Source organism: Prunus avium, chromosome 3 (assembly GCF_965620075.1).
Source record: "Prunus avium chromosome 3, drPruAviu1.hap1.1, whole genome shotgun sequence".
In the NCBI taxonomy this organism is placed as follows: Eukaryota; Viridiplantae; Streptophyta; class Magnoliopsida; order Rosales; family Rosaceae; genus Prunus; species Prunus avium.
The window spans coordinates 4,787,364-4,811,091 of record NC_142286.1 but is presented as its reverse complement, the minus strand read 5'-3'; the positions used below and the strand labels follow the sequence as shown (position 1 = coordinate 4,811,091).

At 37.4% G+C, this 23,728-nt stretch overlaps 1 protein-coding gene across 1 annotated transcript; it reads left to right on the top strand.

Annotated features, from left to right (window-relative positions):
- Positions 1-1,976: 1,976 nt before the first annotated feature.
- LOC110760774 (ABC transporter G family member 29-like) lies at positions 1,977-11,316 on the top strand. The gene is made up of 22 exons (XM_088250190.1): positions 1,977-2,271; positions 2,384-2,811; positions 3,630-3,839; positions 3,967-4,051; positions 4,149-4,308; positions 4,431-4,507; positions 4,616-4,669; positions 5,059-5,149; positions 5,855-6,156; positions 6,723-7,321; positions 7,405-7,565; positions 7,680-7,789; positions 7,887-8,040; positions 8,138-8,293; positions 8,376-8,551; positions 8,650-8,982; positions 9,077-9,451; positions 9,550-9,683; positions 9,784-10,011; positions 10,140-10,311; positions 10,468-10,722; positions 10,885-11,316. The coding sequence occupies exons 2-22, from the start codon at positions 2,399-2,401 to the stop codon at positions 11,155-11,157; spliced, it is 4,518 nt and encodes a 1,505-aa protein (XP_088106316.1). The 5' UTR covers positions 1,977-2,271; positions 2,384-2,398; the 3' UTR covers positions 11,158-11,316.
- Positions 11,317-23,728: the final 12,412 nt, after the last annotated feature.

Sequence of the window (23,728 nt, the reverse complement as noted above, 5' to 3'; positions counted from 1 at the left end):
AAATTCTAGTGTCCTAGCTAGGTGTTAGCTTATTTGTATGTATATATATATGTATATTTTTAAAAAATATATTTATATATAGTTTCGGTTGAGAGGTTTGGTTGACGAACACCGGCTCACTCCGTATTGTATTTTAATAATTTAAACATTTGTGTATCGTGACAATCTTTATGCAAAATTGCGTTGGGTTTCTAAGCTTAATATTGATATGAATAAAAAATATATTAAAAAAGTCTTAGTCTTCGTATAGTCTTCACCCCACCAGCCAAGTTCTAAATTTGTCAACTGTTCACATGTAGAAGCAATATATATGTATACAATGGCGGATTCAGAAATTTTTATTCCAGGGGTCAATGTGTAAAAGGTTAAAAAAATTTCTATACAAAATAGATCCATCGAAATGAAATGATAATATTCTAATTCATAGTTAATAGATAAAACTACACAAAATACTCATTTTCATTATCAAAGAGAACTGAATCAACTTCAAAAAATAGACACACACTGCAATGCACCAGAAATATCTCTAAGAATGTGATAATAACCCAAAAAATTAGCACAATCCTCTACGATTCCCAAGGCTTCTCGTCCTATTCGACGTAAGAATTGACATGTATTAGCGCAATCCTGCTCATTTTAGGGCATTTATGTCATTTTTGAAGTCCGTCATTTTTTGATTTTAGTCTTTATTTGCATTTCTTTTGGGTTCTAGCTCTCAAACTTTGAACCCTTATGAGTATTGTCTTAGGGGGAGCTTATTTAAGCAAATATTTCTTCAATATGTAAGAGTTAGGTTATTCTTATAAAACTCTTTGTGGATTGAACATCTAAGGCTTTTTACCTAGATTGATCTTAGGTCCTTTCATGCATTCACATCATACATGAAAAATTGTTTCGTGTAAAAATACTGGCTAAGTATAAAAAATTGTTTTTCAAAATAATCATTTTCTCAAGATAATTTTTGGCGCCTTTTGTTCCTTAAACATCAAATAAGAAAACTTGATTTTATGGGATTTTAGTATGAAGCATATATTGACTTAATGAGCCATCATTTTTAGCTTAAATCGTATTTTGCACTAAAACCAATTTTTCATATTTTGATTTGGTGGGAATTTGATTTTCTAGTATTTTTATTTGAATCCAAATTAGGGGTACTTCCTTATTTATATTTTAAACTTAAGTAAATGGAGTAATATAAAAATAAATGAAAGTAAAAGGACAAATGTGCCCTCTGGAGCATTCCATCAAACAGTTTGTGGGCAATTTGTAGGGGTCAACATCTTCACCTCCAATGGTGAATTTCGGGCTTGTAGGAATCAATTGACCCCTCTTACCCCTATGTGGATCCGCCCCTGTATGTATATACAGAGCCACCTCCACCCGCCTAATGTCAAAGCTGAATATAAAACTCCACGACCATCACCAATTTAAAATCCACTTGCCCTTTGCTCTTGTGGCATATTATTGCAATATAATGCGGTAATTTGGATGACTAATGCGAGTAAAATTCTTTGATTTAAAAGATAATATTGTCACTTTGATTCATAGGCGACCAATTTTAGCATGCCTAAAAAATCAAATTGACAATATAGTTCTGTAAATAAATTTTTTACTACTAATCCACGAGCGTTGATGACGATAAAACTCTTTGATTTATAGGATTATGTTTGCCATTTTGATTTATTTTTCTCCACCATTTACATGGGTAGTTGGGTGTCACTAAATTACCAAACCTCATGTGCCAATGGCATGGCATTAGATGAGTATGTATGATATGGGGAGCCCACAAAATGACTCAAAAGAAATTGGAAAGGAGGTGGGTACTACGGCCGATCACATTTGAATACCATTCAAGGCAATCATGAAATATAATATTGACTATTTCAATGATTCTTTAAGAAATAGAGAATTTTCACCCTCTTGTGCATGTATAAATACCCACAAAACTTCTCAAAGGGAACAAATCACACCAATCTTCCTACTCATATTTCCAAAATCTCACCCTTTTGGCAAGAAAGAGAGATTTTGATTTCCAAGAATAAAGTAGAGAAAGTGGGGAAATGTGAAGAGAATAATTTTTCAAACTCCACCAACCCATTTCCTCTGCTTCCTGTTCAGTTGCCAAAGGAGAGAAACCAAACCCCTTCCCCCCTTGTCACTCAACAAACACCAAATAAGTAAGTTCTTCATCCCTTGTTTGGTTGGCAAGAAAAGTTCACAAAACTCCCCCTTCAACTAAAAACCAAGAATTTGGTGTTGAACCCCGTTGAGGTATTCTGTTTCCTTATTTAGAAACCCAAATTTCAATTTTCTCAGAAACCAAACAGAGCATAAAGCTATTCCATTTTTACTAAATTATCATTATTTTTTTTTAACATTTCAGAACGGTAAGTCGAAAATGGACGCAACAGAGAAAGTGAAAGGGTCACAATCACATCAGAGGCACCATAGCTATAGCAGAAGCATAAGCAGGAGTTTTAGCAGAGCAAGTTGGAGCATGGAAGAAGTGTTTGCGAATGCCTCGCACTCTCGGAGAAACAGCCACGTCGATGAAGATGAAGAGGCTCTGAAATGGGCAGCCATTGAGAAACTGCCCACATATGATCGGCTAAGAACAAGCATTATCAAGTCCTATGTGGAAACAGAACCTCAAGGACACAACAACAACAACAACAACAAAGTGGTGCATAAGGAGGTTGATGTTTTAAAGCTCGACATAAACGACCGCCAAAATTTGATTGACAGGATTTTTAAGGTTGCAGAGGAAGACAATGAGAAGTTCTTGAAAAAGTTCAGAAGTAGAATTGATAAGTAAGTTCTACCATGATTAAACTTACGTGCAACCGGGTGTATATTCCTTGTTTTTCTCTATCTCACTCGTCTCTTCTTTTTGTTGATATTTAGTAGAAAACTATTTTCAATAACTCATATTAAAATATTTACTCATCGAGTAAAAACTCACATCTCTCACAAACGTGGAACTCACTTGTAGTTTCACTTATGCTAGAGAAGAGACATAATTAAGAAATAAAAAGTTTAGTATATTATTATTGCTCTTCTCAATAGGAAAGGTCCTTAAAAAATAATTTTTTTTTGAATGAAACAGATGCAATGCGTATGCCTCTCGCACTAATAGATGCGGGACCCACTAATATTTGTGAGTCATGTAACATTTCGGGGTAGAGGTGTTCGGCCTTTAGAATTTGTTACATGAGAGATTGATGACGCATCAACAATGTCATCCATGTATCACTACTTAGATATGGTTAAGTTTATTTAATTAATTAATTGCATAGTCGCTTTCATACATAATTTACCATTGATCGCTTTCGTTTATCGTTTCTTTGACCTTGATTAGAGGCCAAATGGAACATGAAGATGTGAAAAACAAAAACTAGCTTAAGTCGCTGTCTTGGTGGGCATAGTAGAAGGCTTGTGATGCAAGCCGAATACTAATTTATGAATTCTATGTTGCGTAATATTGTGTATCTTTCATTAATTTCTTAAGGGACAAACAAATTAGGTCAAGAAAAGAACTTTCAGGCTGCTCTTTTATTGCAAAGGGAATCAAATTGGGGCATAGTAATTATGAGTTAATTAATTTGCTCATGTGTTGTAATTGATTTCAGGGTTGGGATCAGACTTCCAACAGTGGAAGTTAGGTTTAAGGATTTGACCGTTGAAGCCGATTGCCATGTCGGCACCAGAGCTCTTCCCACCCTCCCAAATGTTGCTCGGAACATTGCAGAATCAGCTCTTGGCTTAATTGGGATTAAACTGGCTAAGAGAACAAATTTAACAATTCTCAAAGACGCCTCTGGCATTATTAAACCGTCAAGGTAAGGTTTAAAGTAACTAATAAGGAGTTTATTCCAAATTAATAATTAGATGAGGTCATTAGTTATTGATTTTGATTAATTAGGGTTTTTGTAACTTTTTTTTATTTTTTTTATTTTTGGGTTGTAGGATGGCTCTTTTACTAGGTCCCCCATCCTCAGGGAAAACAACCCTTTTGCTGGCACTAGCTGGGAAATTGGACCCAGAATTGAAGGTCAGCAGTCAAAAGACACTGTTAATAAAATAGGGTTTATTAGAATAATAATAATAACTTTTTTTAAAATTATTTATTATTTTTAAATATTGAACAGGTTAAAGGAGAAATCACTTACAATGGGTACAGGCTGAATGAATTTGTGCCGCAGAAGACATCTGCATATATTAGCCAAAATGATGTTCATATCGGAGTTATGACAGTCAAAGAAACCCTAGATTTTTCAGCAAGATGCCAAGGGGTTGGTACTCGATATGGTAAGTCACCAAAACCCAAACTCAAACTCAAATTTGGCTCTCTTTATTTATTCATTTGTAATTTTGGAAATGAATTTGGTAATAATTTTTTAAATTATACTCATTGGGTTTTATATATGTAGAACTTCTTTCTGAGCTTGCTAGAAGAGAAAAGGCCGCTGGAATATTTCCAGAGCCAGAAGTAGACCTTTTCATGAAGGTATAAATATTTATAGTTGTAAGATTTATGCATCCAACGTCCGGAAGTTCGCATAGGAGAATTTTTGTTTAATGTGTAATCTAATTTTATTTTTAATTTTTTTTGCAGGCTGTTTCAATGGGAGGAATTGAGAGCAGTCTCATTACTGATTATACTCTAAAAGTAAGTATTTCTTAATTATTTCTTTTTTTATCTTCAAATTAAATATTAAAGTGGTGATAAAAAAAGAAAGAAAGTGTCTGCCTTGGTTCTGCTTTCATATTAATTATGAAGAGATTTTCCACAACCAAATCATGAAAGGCAACAATACCAAGTCAAATTTGTTTTTGTTTTTGTCAAAATTTTCTCCTCACAAACCTACTTTGCTTGCTGCTGTCTATCCAAACAGAGTCTTGGATACTGAGGGCCCTTCTTTGCACTTTGGTTGGTGACCAACCATTTTTTAATACCAATTTACTAAAACACCCTTTACAATGTCTTGCTAATTAAAATAGTGATGAAGCATGACCTCATGTAATTGCTGACATGATTTTTGATTGTATTTGGAACAGATTTTGGGGCTTGATATTTGCAAGGATACAATTGTTGGAGATGAGATGCAGAGAGGGATTTCTGGTGGGCAGAAAAAACGAGTTACCACAGGTCAATTCTCACCTTCGTTTTTTCTTTTGATTTTACTAACAAAAGTGGGGTCCTCTCTCTTACACTTTGAATTTTCTTTGACTTTGAGAAAAGCATGTCTCAAATTATTCTATAGGATCCCCCAATCTAATTAAAATAAAAATATTTTATAGGAATAGAATTTTTAACTATTGTAGTTGAAAATTTATGAAGAAAAAGGGACCCCTCTTTATTTTTTTTCTTCATAGAACTATCCCTCTTGAGTCTTGAAGGGTCTTTCTTGGACGGCTGAAGAGTAATTTAACTACTTTTTATTATTATTAGTAGGAGTGAAGAAGTAAACTTGTGAACTCTTCTAAATTCCAACGATAAAAAGAGTAATTTAACTACTTACATGGTACAAATATAATTTACGAATTCCTTCATCTTTCCAAAGTTGTTGCTAAATCAATTCGAATACCTTAATGGACCAATATCAATCCTAAAAGGAATACCTTAATTTATTAATAAGTACATTCTAATGTATATTTTGATCATTCCGTTAAATTTGTTTAGGTCTTTCTTTGTGTTTTTTTATTGATTAATTAAATTTATTATCGTACCGTCAAAGTTTTTTAAGAAAATTAAAAATGATATTCTCAAATTAGGAGTCATTGTAAATTATAAACTAAATATTTCGTATAAACTTATGTGTTGACAAGCTCAAATTAATATGGTGAAATACAGGTGAGATGATTGTGGGGCCTACTAAAGCATTGTTCATGGATGAGATCTCAACAGGTCTAGATAGCTCCACGACATTTCAAATAGTGAAGTGCCTACAACAAATTGTACACATCACTGAGGCCACCATCTTGATGTCCCTACTCCAACCTGCTCCTGAGACGTTCGATCTTTTTGATGACATCATCCTTTTATCGGAAGGCCAGATCGTCTACCAGGGCCCACGTGAGAACATTTTAGAGTTCTTTGAGAGCTGTGGATTTCGATGCCCCGAGCGAAAGGGAACCGCCGATTTCTTGCAAGAGGTAAAATCTTGATAGGTCTCACTTAATAAATATGATAGGTTGTTATTAGTATTTGACATGTTGTGGTTTGATTTGGTTCGGTTTAGGTTTCAAAGCACAGGTTGAATAATGAAATATCGTTGTTTGAATTAAACCTAGTAAAATAATCAAATTACACTGATTCATTTAATGATTGGTTTGGCTAAGTCAGTTCACTTTCTAAGCAATTAAGCAATTTTTTTAGAGAGAGATGTCATTCAAATACGAATACCTAAGTTTAAGATTTTATTTTTATTTTTTTTACATTAAAAGGTTAATATCAATGTTGAGATAAGTAAAAAAAAAATATGGCAGCTTAGTTCGGTTTAGACAATTTCTAAATAAGCCAAACTAAACTAATTGCAATTTGGTTCGACTCGATTCAACATTACATTTTTAGTGTAAAAACGAATCAAACATATCTGGGTTTGATTGGATCCGTTTGAATGGTTTGAACAGTTTTAACAGCCCATGAAATTGTTGCTAATCTAAATCCATAATTTTGATGGGCCAATTTTCCAACCCATAACTGTGTTAAACTTTCTCAGGTTACATCAAGAAAAGACCAAGAACAATATTGGGATGACAGAAGGAAGCAATACAGATACGTATCAGTCACAGAATTTGCAAACAGGTTCAAACGCTTCCAAGTGGGCATGAGGCTCGAAAATGAGCTCTCAATCCCTTTCGACAAGCCTCGCGGCCACAAAGCAGCTCTTGTGTTCACAAAATATTCAATACCCAAAATGGAGCTTCTCAAGGCCTGCTTTGACAGAGAATTGCTGCTCATGAAGAGGAACTCCTTCATCTACATCTTCAAGACGGTCCAAATTATAATAGGTGCATTTATAGGCTCCACCGTTTTCTTGAGGACCGAAATGAACAATAGGAATGAAGGGGATGCAGCAGTTTATGTTGGTGCACTTATATTTTCCATGATCGTTAACATGTTCAATGGTTTTGCTGAGCTCTCTTTGACCATTGCAAGGCTCCCTGTGTTTTACAAGCACAGAGACCTACTCTTCCACCCTGCTTGGACTTTCACTGTCCCATCTGTCCTGCTTGGGATTCCTATATCCATCTTGGAATCTTCTATTTGGGTTGCCATTACATATTACACCATTGGATTTGCACCAGAAGCTAGCAGGTACAAAATTTGTATGCTTCATTTCATTTATGTCTTTGGTTTTTCAAGAAACTCTGAGTTTGAATATGTCAAAATATTTGCAGGTTTTTCAAGCATCTATTGTTGGTATTTTTGCTCCAACAAATGGCTTCTGGGATGTTTAGGCTTATTGCAGGAGTCTGCAGGACCATCATCATATCGAACACGGGGGGGTCTCTCTCCGTGCTCATTGTTTTCATGCTTGGAGGTTTCTTAATTCCTAAAGGTTAGCATGAAACTGAATATTGAATGTAGTTGTCAAAGAAGTCAAAAACCTACAAAAGATGAGCACGGTTAGTACTTCACTGAATCATCAATGAGTTTGCTTCATTTTTCACAGGTCAAATTCCCAACTGGTGGATTTGGGGATACTGGGTTTCACCTATGACATATGGCTTCAATGCTATGACTGTAAACGAAATGTATTCTCCGAGGTGGATGAACAAACTGGTATGCCATACAAGGCTCTTCCTTGCATGCATCATTGATGAGCTAGATTTGTTTAACAAAAAGGTTAGATTCTAAAATGGACTTCATTGTGTTGCAGGCTTCAGATAATGTTACCAGCTTGGGTGTGGCAGTGCTAAATAACTTTGGTGTTTACCCTGACAAAAACTGGTATTGGATTGGGGCTGCCGCTACTCTTGGGTTTGCAGTTCTCTTCAACGTAATTTATACGCTCGCGCTTATGTACCTAAATGGTAAGAATCAACATTCCTTTTATGTCAAACATGGATTTTCTTCTTTTATTTGTTGTTTCAAAGTGAAGATTTTAATGATCTTGTTTCAATAAACTAGCTCCCGGAAAGCCACAAGCCATAATATCCGAAGAAGTGGCAAACGAAATGGAGGCAGACCAAGAAGAATCAAAGGAAGAACCAAGGCTTAGAAGGCCCCCGTCAAAGAAAGACTCATTTTCTAGATCTTTATCTTCTACTGATGGAAACAACTCAAGTAAGAAACAGAAAACTCTTGGCAATTGAAATGTGAAAATAATTTGGTATCCAAGTTTCTTATTGGACTAAAAATCTTTTAGGAGAAATGACAATCCGGAGAATGAGCAGTCGATCCAATGCCAATGGACTAAGTAGAAATGCTGATTCGTCTCTTGAAATCGCCAGTGGTGTTGCCCCGAAGAAAGGAATGGTTCTACCTTTCACTCCTCTTGCAATGTCCTTTGACAGTGTTAATTACTATGTGGACATGCCCCAAGTAAGAGATATTTCTTTTCCCTCCACACTCTTTATGCACCTGAAACATCAGATTATATTTCAACTTCACTACTTTGCTAACTTACTTCACACTAACAGGAAATGAAGGAAGAAGGAGTGGCAGAGGACAGGCTGCAACTACTTCGTGAAGTAACTGGTGCATTTAGGCCTGGGGTCTTGACTGCTCTAATGGGGGTCAGCGGGGCTGGGAAGACAACTTTGATGGATGTCTTAGCAGGAAGAAAGACTGGTGGGTATATTGAAGGGGACATTAGAATTTCCGGGTACCCTAAGAAGCAAGAAACGTTTGCAAGAATTTCTGGTTATTGTGAACAAACAGATATCCACTCACCTCAAGTCACTATCAAAGAGTCACTGATTTACTCAGCTTTCCTTAGGCTCCCTAAAGAAGTCAACAATGAGGAAAAGATGGTAAAATCATGCCTTGCAATACTTCTCCGAACAATCCATAGCGTGATTATTTAAATTCTGAAACTGCATGCTCTTTGTTTTATGATAATTGCAGATTTTTGTAGATCAAGTGATGGAATTAGTCGAGCTAGACGGTCTCAAAGATGCTTTAGTGGGGCTTCCAGGAATTTCAGGGTTGTCAACTGAACAAAGAAAGAGGTTAACAATTGCAGTTGAGCTTGTTGCTAATCCCTCAATCATTTTCATGGATGAGCCAACATCAGGTCTTGATGCAAGGGCAGCTGCCATTGTTATGAGGACTGTTAGAAACACTGTGGACACAGGGAGAACAGTTGTCTGCACAATTCATCAGCCTAGCATTGATATCTTTGAGGCCTTTGATGAGCTGCTACTGATGAAGAGAGGAGGACAAGTTATCTACTCGGGACCCTTGGGCCGCAATTCTCACAAGATTGTCGAATATTTTGAGGTATTTTGCCTTCCGAAACTTTTTCATTTTCTTAATGTTGCACAAACAAATAAACAAATGCAGTATTATCTAAGTCCATACTTCTTGATCTATTCCAGGCAGTTCCTGGTGTGACAAAAATCAAAGAGAAGTATAATCCAGCCACATGGATGCTAGAGGCGAGCTCGGTATCAACTGAGCTTCGGCTTAGAATGGACTTTGCTCAACACTACAAATCATCTTCCTTGCACCAGTAAGTAAAAAACAAACCAAAAAGTTTAGAAATACTAATAGTTTGTAGGGTCCAGAATTTGGCTGACTTTTCCGAAATATAAATTCTTCTCTATGACCAGGAGAAACAAAGCTTTAGTAAAGGAGTTGAGCACACCACCAGCAGGAGCAAAAGACCTCTATTTTACGACTCAGTATTCTCAGTCATCATGGAAGCAGTTCAAGTCTTGCCTCTGGAAGCAGTGGTGGACTTATTGGCGAAGTCCTGATTATAACCTTGTTAGATTCTTTTTTACCTTGGTAGCTGCACTTCTGCTTGGAACTATTTTCTGGAAGGTTGGCACTAAAAGGTATGCGCTTATCTCCCACTTAACTAGTTCATAACTTCAAGTAGGGAGGCTCTTTTTGCTGCAGAAAAATGCCTTCGAGAGTTTACATACACCAATTACTGAGCTATTTGTCTTTGTTCCATATTCAGAGAAAGCACAGCTGATCTTTCCATGATTATTGGGGCTATGTATGCTGCTGTGTTTTTTGTTGGAGTCGATAACTGCGGAACAGTTCAGCCAATAGTTGCGATTGAACGAACAGTTTTCTATCGAGAAAGAGCTGCTGGGATGTACTCTGCACTACCTTATGCACTGGCACAGGTAAGTGAGGGGCCTTATATGTTTACAGTAACTAACATTTTAGACAAATTAACCATCCAATTCATAAGACATTATTAATTGTATCATAGTTTTGTGCTATCAAATTGTCTACCTCAATCTAACTGATTCAAATAAAACCATATATATGGCATGCAGGTCATTGTTGAAATACCATATGTGTTTATTCAAACCACATATTATACATTGATAGTGTATGCTATGGTGAGCTTCCAATGGACAGCAGCAAAGTTCTTCTGGTTCTTCTTCATCAACTTCTTCTCATTCCTTTACTTCACATACTACGGAATGATGACTGTTTCCATCACACCAAACCACCAAGTAGCGGCCATATTTGCAGCAGCATTTTATTCGGTCTTCAATCTCTTCTCGGGTTTCTTCATACCAAGACCAGTAAGTAGTAGTTTTCTTCTTCTCACAAGCACCAACTTTCAAATTCAATTATAAAAAAACTCATGTGATTTCTTGGTTAACATTACCAAAATGGTGACCAAGTAATCGAAACTCGTTATGAACTTATGCTAACGCGAAGTTCTTTAACTTTGGAATTTTCAGAGAATACCCAAGTGGTGGGTTTGGTACTACTGGATCTGTCCAGTCGCATGGACAGTGTATGGATTGATTGTGTCGCAGTATGGTGATATTGAGGACACCATTAGAGCACCTGGGATCACACCTGACCCTACTGTGAAAGGGTACATAGAAGATCATTATGGATATGATCCAAACTTCATGGGACCAGTGGCTGGGGTTCTGGTTGGCTTCACACTATTCTTTGCCTTCTTGTTTGCCTACTGCATAAGGACACTCAACTTCCAAGTTAGATAGAAACATTCTTGTTATATTGTACGTGTTATATATGTTACAGAAAGTGAGACATGTAAATATATGTAAGAATGTACCCCAAGAACTGAAGGAGGCAAGATCTGTAAGCATGATCAATTGTTCTATTGAGAAAGTAAGTGAGATATATACCTTTTGTTTAAAGATGCTGATTATTTTGTTACCGATGATGAAGATGAGTATAGTTGACAGCTCCTTTAGATTGTATTTGAAATGTTAAGGGTATATCTTGTAATTTGTTTGTATTACTACCAATAACAAAGACAGACGATATTGTTTAATCACATTACAAATTTTAGTGCCCTTTTATTTTATGGTTGAAATTTAGTGCCTTTTTATAGTCAAAGAGTTAGCAATGTTTTTTGGCTGGAGTAATTGAAGTCATCATTCTATTCTATTACTAAATTCCTGACAAAATTCCTAGTAAAATTCCTGTTCAATCCCAAGAATTAGCAGGTTATTGCTGAAATACCACATTATGAAGTGACCTAATGCAGTGTATGCTATGGTGAGGTTTCAATAGACATCAGCAAAATTCTTCCTTGTCAACTTCTTCTCATTTCTTTAGGGCCCGGTTAGATGGATTGACTGCAAATTTAAGGATTTAGATGACATTATAAAGTAAAATTGTTTGTTCAAGTATTACTATAAGGCTAAATTGTAGCAATGGTCCCTGGACTAAGAGCAAATTTTACTTTTCGTTCCTCATATTGCTAAATTGTTACGGTGGTATTTTAATTAGGCCTCCACTTTCATAAATCGTCCTTTCCGTTATCTCAGTCAACTTTTCCGTTAAAAATGAGGGCATATTTGTCTTTTCATATGCTGGATTGAACATATACATTTTTTTGGTTTCTCTTTCCTTTTTTGCTTTCTTTCTTTCTGAGGCTTGTTTTTTTATTTTCTTGTTTGGTTTTGTTGGAGGATTTGGGGTTTGATGTGTGTGTAGGGGAGAGAAATCGCAGGGGGTGGCGGCGGCATGGGTTGAGTTGTTTTGTGTTCCTCTCCTCTCACTCATACAAATTGATTTTTGTATTTATGTCAACTGTTTTTGTGTTCCTCCCAAGAATTCATTCCCAAATGGGTGGAAGGGAAAGGTGGGGTTTATGCAGTTGGGTTCACAAGGAGAGGACTATCTGGAGCCTCATTAGATGCCATGGGAGTCTCACAGGACATTGCCAAGAGCTGGAAAGAAGAGACCAAGGCAAAAAGATGAAATGGGGGAAAGAAGAAATGCATTTGGGGTTGGGGGAACAAATCTGGGTGAGAAATCGCGCCCAGGGGAGGGGGGAAGAAATCAGGGTGGATGGGGGGAAATAAGAAATTGGGGGGGCGGGGGAGAAGAAGAAATCGGGTGGGAGGTCGGGGGAGAGAGAGAGAGAGAGAGAGAGGAGATTTATTTTTTAAATTTTTGTGTGAAAAAGACATTTTTGCCCATGCTAAGTAGGAATTGTCCATGCCATGTCATCATTTTTAACATAAAAGTTGACAGAGATGACAGAAAGGAGGATATCAACAAGTGGAGGCATAATTAAAGTATCACTGTAACAATTTATCAAAATGAGGGACAAAAAGTAAAGTTTGGTCTTAGTCGAGGGACCATTGCTACAATTTAGCCTATAATTTATATATGCCAAGATTTAGACAAGAAGGAAAGGAAGAAAACAAATTGAATTCAAATGATTTCTTTCAGATGTAATCTAATTATTTTAAACACCACGCCCGTGGGCCTTTAGGCTCGACCTCTTGGCACAGTCTTGATTTTGGGCCTAACCTTTTTAGGCCCGACTTTAATCCACTAGGTCTTTAAATCCAGGTCAGTTTCTCTGAAGTGGGTCTCAAGAGGAAAATTCAGGTATAAGATGATGTCTCGGTGCATTGTCATCATTTCATTTTATGTGAAGAATTTGGTGTGATGCCCCCTTTTTGCAAATTAATAGCTATGAATTTTCCACATTATCAACAAATGAATTCACAAAATCAATACACCAATCAAAACAATTAAACTACAAGATAAAGCATCTCCAACAGCCTCTTCAACAGCTTTGAAATTATAAAATCAGTGAGCCACATCAGACAAACTCTCTCCAACAGCCTCTTCAACCTCAGTCATCAAAGTTGCAACCTCTTTCTCTCTCTTCAAGACTAGTAAGTTGACTTTGGCTCTTCAAACATTTAATTTTACTTTGGAAAAACAAAACCTACCTTAAAATGTTAAAAACATGCATTTTTTCTTTTCATATAATAAATACATAGATATTTTTCACATGTTTTCATATTTTTCTTTCTTTTCTATAGTATTTCATTAATTGAATTGAAGAGTATGTTATCATCTCTCTCTCGTCGCAAACCCTCAATTCTCCTTTCTCTTTAAGCACGGCGTGATAGGGGAGGGGGAAGAGGTCACTCCTCTTCCTCCTCCCCCTCATCCTCTATCTTCCTTTCTCAACTCTCCTTCTCCTAACTTTCTACTCTCCTTGTGGGGAAAACTTGACTGGATTGTGGAGAAGGTGGAGTTTAGGGGATGGGAAGTTTAGATCTGTATCTAGATCTACATGGATCTTGGATTTTCTGGCCAGATCTATTTGGATCTTGGGTTTGTTGGGTTGTTTTTTGTATGTTCTTATTGTAGGTACTTAGTTTAGCTGTGATAGTAGCGGTAGCGATGACATCGACGACACCGACGACGGCGGTTTTATAGGTCTTTTTTTTGAGTTTGCCTTCTTTCAAGCCATAGTCATGGGCTGGTTGGCTGTTGCTGGTTTTTAGTTTATGTTTTGGTCTAATAAGTGCATCAACTCTGTTGAGTTTGATGCGTGGTTGTGGTTTCTCTTCGGGAGAATTTGGGTTTGTAAGTTGCGTTATGGGTGATGTACTTGGTTATCACAGATTTGGGGTGATTAAGCCCAACTGTCTGTGGCCCTGAGTGACATTAAGTTGGCCCTGCGTGGCTTTAAGTGGAGGTGTACCATATAAGTTTAATATTGTGATTAGATCCCTCCCTGTTTGGTGTAGCCCTTCAGGGAAGTTTGTTCTAGCCCTTGAGGCTTTTGTATTTGTACTACGCTTATGGCGTAATTTATAAAGGGATTTTTGTAGAAATGTCATCAGAACTTATACTTCAGTTTCAATTTGTCACCTTAAAGAAAAATTTAAGCGAAATGTCACCTTAAGATGGATAGGATGGAAATTGAAGATGGAAGCGTAGTAGGATTGTTTGATGACAAGCCTGCAAAGCATTAGACTAGATCCCATTTTAGGACCACATCAACAATCTGTGTGAGTCTTTTAATAGTGTAATATTAAGTGCAAGAAATAAACCAATATTGACTATGATGGAGAGGATTAGGACATATCTGATCGTGAGAATGGCAAGAATGAGAGATATTGTAGATAAGTGGACTTGTGATGTTGCCCAAGAATGGTGGCTGCTTTTGCTGCTTCCCAAAGTGTTATAAAAAATAAAGTTTTCCTCTTTCCGTAAAGCCAAATACAAAAACATTTATATTATAAATAACATATAAACAAATTGGAAAGCTTTTAAAGTACAATAAAATTGAAGAAAACAAATTAATAGATAAGTAAAAGCAAAATAAATAATAAGTAAGAATGTGAGTTTGGTATGGTGACGCACGTCAAAAACGTTGTCCTAAAGCCTTTAGCCTCCCTACGTGCAGGTACTGGCGGTCTACAAGACTCCAAGATACGACCCCTTGTACACAAACTCAAGATCCGCTATGAGCACGTTCATAGACGGATATAGGTATCCAAGTCACAGAACTATTGCCAAAATAATAATATAAAGTAGAGAATATATATAAAAGTAGAAAATGAGAGAATTAGTTTGTGATGGTGATTGTGGTATGTGATATTCTGATGGTGTGTTGTGGTTGTTTCAAATGTGAAGGAGGAGTGGCCTTTTATAGGCATCCAATAACGTGTAACCTTCACCAACCAGAAAAGTTCACCAACCACAAAATTAAGGCATTCAATATAGAAATAAAACCTAAAAAAATTAAATATGTATAACCCCCACAATAAATAAAATAAAACAGAAAAATAAATAAAACGGTTAAATTTTTAAAACCTTTTAAAAATTCCAACAAGTATTTGCTTAAGTTAGGCAACTTCCTCTTTCGTTTACCACCATTTTCTTCACCCTCGAAATCTTCTTCATCACCACTCTTAAATTCTTATGAATTTTCAGACTCTGTTTCAACATCCCCAAACTCCAAATTTGGGAAGGCTACAACACTACTTGAAACATTGACATTGCCTCTTTCATTGGCACATTTCTCTACAATGTCATAAAAAAGATTATCAGCCCCAGCATGACTTTGCTCATAGTCAAAATCTTCATATTCAGAATCCTCATCTTCTACACCTACATCAATTAGGTTCTCTAGGTCCATATTAACTAGGTTCTCAGCATCCACACCTTCACCAACTTTTGGTTCTTCTTGACTAAGGCTTGACTGCACACAATTATTGATTGCAACTTGACTCTCAATATTTGGGACAGTTGTCATCAACTATGTACACAATTGCCACTCTATTTGGGGGCAATATATTAACTAAAGCCCAAAAATCAGAGTCATTCTTCAATTTCCTACATTCCCCTCCATTTGTCTATCTATAATAATATGTTGACGTCTTGTTGTACCCTAAACTCTCAGCACAATCCTCAATATCCCATTTTGACATCAAATCTTAATTTAAATTATCATACCAAACTTGTCACATCCCGGGATCGGCTCCGCCATAGCACGATATTGTCCGCTTTGGGCCCCCCTCTCTGCCCTCACGGTTTTGTGTATGGGAGCTCACGAGCAACTTCCTAGTGGGTCACCCATCCTGGGATTTCTCTAGCCCCAACTCGCTTAACTTCAGAGTTCCCATGACTCCGAAGCCAGTGAGCTCCCAAAAGGCCTCGTGCTAGATGAATGCGGGTGTGTATATATAAGGCACATCACCCCCTCTCCGTTGGTCGATGTGGGATCTTATAATCCACCCCCTTTAGGGGCCCGACGTCCTCGTCGGCACACTCGCACCACACGGCAGAGTGGCTCTGATACCAAATTATCACATCCCGGGATCGGCTCCGCCGTAGCACGATTTTGTCCGCTTTGGGCCCCCCCTCTCTGCCCTCATGGTTTTGTTTCTGGGACCTCACGAGCAACTTCCTAGTGGGTCACCCATCCTGGAATTGCTCTAGCCCCCAACTCGCTTAACTTCGGAGTTCCCATGACTCCGAAGCCAGTGAGCTCCCAAAAGGCCTCGTGCTAGATGGATGCGGGTGTGTACATATAAGGCACATCACCCCCTCTCCGTTGGTCGATGTGGGATCTTACAAAGCCACATGCCTAGCAACATACTTCAAGCTCCCATCACATCGCGCAATAAAGTGAACCCCATGGTGAATTTCCATGGTAAATAAATCACAATCACCTACACAAACACACAAATTAACATTTATATAAAATATAATAGTTGCAACTGACACATCCCCACACAACAAAGTAATTGGCTTGCAAAATGACAATACACGCTAACACAAAGCACAAAAACAAAGCAAAAGAACATAAAGAAAGAAAAAAGGATCACATGAATCAAATCTCTCATTGTCATATAAAAAGCAAAACTTCAGAGATGCCCAAGTAGAAAGCAAAGCTTTACTGTAGTTTGGAGGGTACCCAGTGACTTTATAGCGTAGAGTCGCCATTAATCCCAATGTCTCTGACAACTCCCATATATGCCTTTAAAAAAAAATCGAAACCCTAAAGTCTAACTGTTGTTGAGGGCATAAAAGTACTGTTCTTGACTTCTGTCCCTTTATTTATTTATTTATTTTGAAATGGAAGCTTCACAAAGGTTTACATACTGAAAAGATTAAAATACCCTTGAAAATGGATGGAAAATTGGATGACGTTAAGGTCAGATGAGAAATCATGGATTTTGAAAACTTAAGGTGACATTTTGCTTAAGAGTCTGTTGGAGCAAAAATTATTCAAGTAGCAAATAAATCTTTTCAAATTGCCACATAAGTCAATAAGATTTAATTTAAAGAGTTTAATTTGCTACTACTGTTAGGGGTGGGCACGATACGGTATTGGGCTCGTACCGCTACCGATGCCAGAAATTAAAACCAGTATAATTCGGTATGGGACTATAGTTTGCCAAAGTTGGTATCGTACCATACTGTACCAAATCGGTATCAGTATGGTACGGTACCATTTCGGTATCAAAATAACACAACTAAAAAATGAACCAATTCAATATTCAATGACCTATTCATTCACCAAAATATGTGATGCCTAAGTTACAGATTCAAATATTCAACAAATTCAATATCCAAATCCTAATAAACCAAATCAATATCCCTCAACAGATTCAATATCCAAATCAACCAAATCCAAATGGTTAAAACTCATGCATTATGGCTTACAAACCGAAATAAGTGATAATTATGCCTTATGGCTTACAAAATTACAAACACAATCCAAACAATAATAACAAAGAATTAACAAAAATCAAAATAAACCCCAAGATAAAGCTTCTGCTTCACATGCATATACCACAACAGGCACCAATTTATAAAAACCTCACAGAGCAGCAACCAATTTAGCTCAGGTGGCCATTGAGATGGATAAAAACAGAGCAGCAGCAACCAATAAAAATAGAGCAACAACCAATAAAAACATTAGGCACCAATTCATGATGTAATTAACAAAAAAAAAATGCAGATTTTGTATGTGAAGGAGAATCTTCGAGTCCTATGCAGCTCCATACCCAATGTTGAGGCCCAAAAAATCCACAGTTGGGCCCGAATAAATTCCCAGCCCAATACAACACCTTATTAAGAAAAGACTCGGTTTGGAGCATGCAAGAGTTCGTCATACACGATCGCACGAGCCACAATCCACGTGCCATGCCAAATAAATAATCTGTCACGCTAAGAATTGAGATGAGCCTATAAAATGCACTAGCTCTATGAGCCCATGCTAATTATCCTGTCGATCCTGATGTCACTTTTTAAAGGGGAGAAAATTCGAGCATGCCAATCAACATGCCATACCAAGCGGAAGATCATTATTTTACACTTAGCCACGCACAAGCTTAAGTGGGCCCAAGCCACGCAAATACCTGGGGCTTGCTGAGTGGGTTGTGGTATGGATGGTGACGAGCTTTCATGAGGCCCATTGATGGGCCGAGAAATGGAAGTTTCGGGTTTCTTGGGAGCCCAAAACTCAAGCCCATTTCTTGAGCCCAAATATGTGGGTAAGCATAAAAAAGAGAGAAAAAGGAAGCCCAATACTCTAGAAAAATTAGCCCATCACCTTAATAAAATAGCCCATCACTTGAAAAGATTAGCCCATTCCCTTAGTAGGCTTACCTATCACCTTAAGAAAGCCCTAGCAAACCAAGAAAATATCTACAAGCCTCCAACACATGGCTGGAGACAAAACCAAAGCTATCCATAGGTGTGAGCTGCTGGGAGGCTCCAGCACATGGGCAAATAACGAACATCAAGGTGGAGCACGCAAAGAACCATGGGGTATTAGCGTGCATAGGTTGCTAGGAGCCAAGGCACCCTTCAGACCAGTGTACCTACCCATTTCTTTTCCCTTCATCAGATCTAGCCATGGAAAATGGGAGAAAAGAAGGAAGAAAGATAACTGAAAATGGGAGTTCTCCACTGAGGCAGCTGCATGAAGAGCATTAAGCTCCCAAAAATCCCTGATTTCGTGAGATTGGGCAGAGGGAATTTTTACCAAGATAGGATAAGTCAAGGGTAGGGAGGAGAAAGGAAGGAAAAAGCTTGGCCAAATTGGATAGAAACCATTACGGTTTCTTGGGAAAAGATAGCTCCCAGCGGCTATAAAATGATGCTTCTTCTACCCAACAAAAATCCAATCCACATCTGGAGAGCAAGCTTCCTCTCTCACCTGCAAAACCCAACAAATTTGTGCTCTATTCACCATTCTCCCTCATTTTCCCTCTTCTGGCAAGCTATTCCAGATCTTGACAGACTTTTCGTCAAGCTGCTGGAAATTACTTAAACCACCCATCGTTCCTTACCATCTCTCTCCCTCCTTAGCCAACCTTCTTAGAATCACTTCCCTTTCCTTAGAACCCTTGTTTCTCATAGGAATTCACAGCCCTTTCTCTGTTTATGCTAAACTCATGATGGTTTTGCTCCCATGCCACAAGCTTCTCATGCCAAGTTAAAAATCTATCTGTAAGCAGACGTTGTTTTTGTTGGTGAAGGTAACCGGGATGTTTTCCTAAGGCTTCACTGTCCTTTCGAAGCATTCTTGGGGCTTGATCTTTGAACTCAGACACATAGGGTAATTTCACCCATTTTCGCTCCTTACGGCAGCCCAGCCCATTCGTCAGACTGCTGGAACGAAAAGACCCCCACACCCAATAACAAAGCTCAGTCAATTTTTAACAAAGCTGAGAATGGCAACTATTAAAATAGTAACAAAGCAAAAGTTGCATGCTTGGTTTATTTTTACATACAGATTCTTGTTCTTATCTTGATGAGAACAAGTTCTCTCTAGTTTTCATAACACTTTAAAAATAAAAATTATACTTTGGTACGATACGGTATTGAACTTCGGTACGGTACGATATTGACCGGTACCAAATACTTGGTACCACTACCATACTATACTCTCATGGTACGGTACGGTATCGCACCGAATATCTCCTCATGCCAAATGAAACGGTATAAAATCGGTATGGTACGATATGGTTCGGGTATGGTTTCGGTATTTCGGTTTAGATGCCCAGCCCTAACTACTGTTGGAGATGCTCTAACCATTTATCTAATGATCAAATCAAATCAAAGATTACGGACAATAATTGAAATAAAAGAAGATTAATGGCAACCTAAATAAACGAGGAAACTATCTAGGCCTCTGAATTGAATTGTTCCCCTTGGGAATTAAAGATGCCTTTTATGATGACGATGACTTTTGTTGACCAGCATTTTGGGTCATGCAGATCTAGTTAGGCCTGGGCACGGTTCGGGTCGGGTCCAGATTTGGCCGACCCGTGGAGCTGAACCGATGGTGACTTCGGTTCTCGGATCGGGTCGGGTCCAGGTGAAAACCCGAAATTGAGCCAAACCGGAAATGGGCTCGGGTCTCGGGTCGGTTCAGCCTTTTGATCGATTTGGGCTTGGGCCCAATTTTATATTTTCAAAAGCCCAAATTATATTTAATTTCAGCCAAAAAAAAGCCCAAATCGAATTATCTTTCAGCCAGAACCCTTTTTTTGTTGTCAAATTTCCAAAACCTAATAAGTTCTTATTAACAAGCCCAAATCACATTTTCACCTCTCTTTCAAATCCTAAAATTATGCAAATTCAACCTATAAAAATCCATCATTCCAAGCATGCAAATTCAATGTATAAAAGCAATCCATCATTCCAAGCATGCAAATTCAATGTATAAAAGCAAGCAATTACAAAATGAAACTTACAAACCATTACAAAATGAAACTTACAAACCATTACAAAAAATAACTTACAAATAAAGCAAGCAATCCAAATGAAACTTATGAAATATTACAACCCATCACAAAAATACACATAAAGTCTAAAGATAATATCCTTGCAAAAAATCAGCTGCCTCCATTCTTCCAAAAGCCTTAACAAAGCAACCTAAATAACACTTAAAAGAATTAACACAAAGTTTCACCATAAACAAATCATAATTAAAACAAGATGCAAGAAAAATACCTTCCAACATATCTTCATCACACTAAGAAGGGGGAGTCTTATTCAAATTTGTTGTGGATGTTTTACTCCCCATTTCTACAAAAAATAATAAAATAAATCAAACCAATTTGAGTTAGAACACATAAAAATGAGAAAATAATCGGATTCAAATATACTTATACAAATGAAAACATTACCCATTTCAATTGCTTCATAAAACTCCATCTCCTCAATGGTTGGCACATATTGCAATGAAGATATATCTTCGGACCTTATCCAATTTTGAGAGCAAATCAAAGCCTCAACCATCCTAGGAGACAATGAGCTTCGAAACGAGTCAATCACTCTCCCACTTGTGCTAAAACAAGACTCCGAAGCTATTGTGGAAGTAGGGATTGCAAGCACATCCTTTGCAATTGATGCCAAAGTAGGATACTTGAGCCCATTTATTCTCCACCACCCTAGTATATCAAACTCCTCATCAATGGATTCAAGTGGATCCAACAAGTACCTATCCACTTCATGTGTTATAACCACATTCTCACTCTCTTGTTGAATTTTTTTCCACTTTTCCATCATGGTTTTTCTTTTACGACCTCCAAAAACCAAAGAAGAGTCGGTTTCATTGTTAGTACTATCACCACTCTCATTGGTAGTACTAGTAGCACCCATATTGTTGCTACTAGGCTTATACACTTCATACATATTCATAAGAAGTTGTTTCACCTCATTTGTCTTTTGAGCCACCAATCTATCACAAGTAGGATCATTTTCAAATATTTCTTCAAAGATGTGCTTCAAATTGCGAAGCTTGAATCGGGGGTCAATCACAACTCCTATCATCAAGAATGGGTTCACTTTATGAAGTTCACCCCAATATTTATCATATTTCTTCTTCATTGATGCTGCCATATCATTTAAAAGAGTATCCATGGTTGTCCGTTCTTCAATAGGAATTGTAACATCATATCTATACAACTCCCGAATCTCCCCATCTATGGCAAGCAAGTCATGGAAGGTTGAGTGTGATGTTGGATGCAAAGACGCTGAAATTTTCAAAGTAACATCATAGAAGGTCTTCAAAAACATCACAAATGTCACGGCTTTTTCCCAATCTTCATCAATAGGTGGACCCACCCTCTTATTAGTCTTAGACTTTCCCTTCCCTTTCCCACTTCCTTCAATGCCTTCAATTCTCTCATCATCTCCTTCATCTTCCTTGAAGTACATTAAGTAGGAAGAATCGGGATCATCCCCCATTCTATCAAAAGCTTTTCTAAATTTCAATGCCGCATCAAGCATCAAATAAGTGGAGTTCCACCTAGTGGGCACATCCATCACCACCAACCCCTTGCACTCTATTTTTTCGGTCTCAACACACATTTTGAAGTAACTCAACCGAGAAGGTGAGGACCTCACAAACTTGACCGCATTACGGATTGCCACAATTGAGCTTTCTAATCTCTTCAAACCCTCCTTAACTATCAAGTTGATTATATGAGCACTACACCTCATATGCATGTGAACTCCTCCTAACACACTATTCGAATCTTTCCACCCATTTATCTTCTTCCTCACATATTCAATTGCCTTAGTATTGGCAGCTGCATTATCTGCAGTAATTGTGAGTATCTTCTCATGTCCCCAATCAACCAAACAATTTTCAAGCAATTTCCCAATGCTCTCCCACTTATGACTATCAATTACACAAAAATTTAGGATCCTTTTATGGATTTTATAGTCGAAATCCACAAAGTGGGCAGTCAACACCATGTAATTCACATTTTGAACCGATGTCCAAGTATCGGTTGTAAGGCATATTCTATGTGAACGAAGGTCAACTTTCAACTTCTCCTTCATTTTTGTGTACATTTCTAGAAATCTTCTTCCAAGAGTTCTACGAGAGGGTGGATTAAATTGTGGGCATGCAACACTACAAAATTCCCTAAACCCTTCACCCTCCACAAAGCTAAAAGGTAGCTCATCTCGAACCACCATCCTAATACAAGCATCCAAACAATCATCTTTGTTAAAATTCCTAGAAACAAGAGCATTACCCTTGGATGCATCAAATGCGAGCGTACGTGTGTTCTTATCCTTGTGCCTATAAGGATATTGCAAGCATTGTTTGTTTAGATGCTTCCACATGTTGCTAGTCCCATTTTTCTTGGTATCACTAGCATAAGTAGCACTACAATACTTGCACTTAGCCCTTTTTTCAACTTCTTTTCTTTTAGTCCCATCTACCCCTTTCAAATCCAATACCAAATCATACTTTTCAAAGTGTTCCCACACATCACTCTCTTTCTTATAAGGTTTCCTTTTCCCGGTACTAGGTTCTAATGGTGATGGTGTTGGATTTTGTGATGCTGCTGTAGGAGGTACAACAGCATCACTACAAGGTAGAGAACCATCATTCCCATGCATTTGAGCCTCATTAGAAGCAGGTTCCTATTCATAAACAGATTAAATTTAAAACCATATTTAAATACAGCCAAACAAAGTTTTACTACCCATAAACATATTAAAACATATATCCTATTTAAAAAAACACATTGAAACTGTCAAAACAGATTTTCCTATGCATACAACTCCCTAAACATATATCTTATCCAAAAATCAGATTACAAATAGATTTTCCTATCCAAAGTCAGATTACAAACAGATTATAAACACAGTACAGATTATAAAAACAGATTATAAAAACAGATTACAAAACCAGATTTAAACATATTACAAACACAGATTACAAAAACAGATTTAAACATATTACAAACACATATTACAAAAACAGATTTGAACAGATTACAAAAACAGATTTAAACATAT

What these genes read in the sequence shown, in the direction of transcription:
- LOC110760774 (XM_088250190.1), top strand. Translation starts at nt 2,399, where the DNA reads ATGGACGCAACAGAGAAAGTGAAAGGGTCACAATCACATCAGAGGCAC. An exon ending in CCGCCGATTTCTTGCAAGAG is followed by an intron (nt 6,157 to 6,722) that starts GTAAAATCTTGA and finishes AAACTTTCTCAG; the next exon opens with GTTACATCAAGAAAAGACCA. An exon ending in TTTGCACCAGAAGCTAGCAG is followed by an intron (nt 7,322 to 7,404) that starts GTACAAAATTTG and finishes AAATATTTGCAG; the next exon opens with GTTTTTCAAGCATCTATTGT.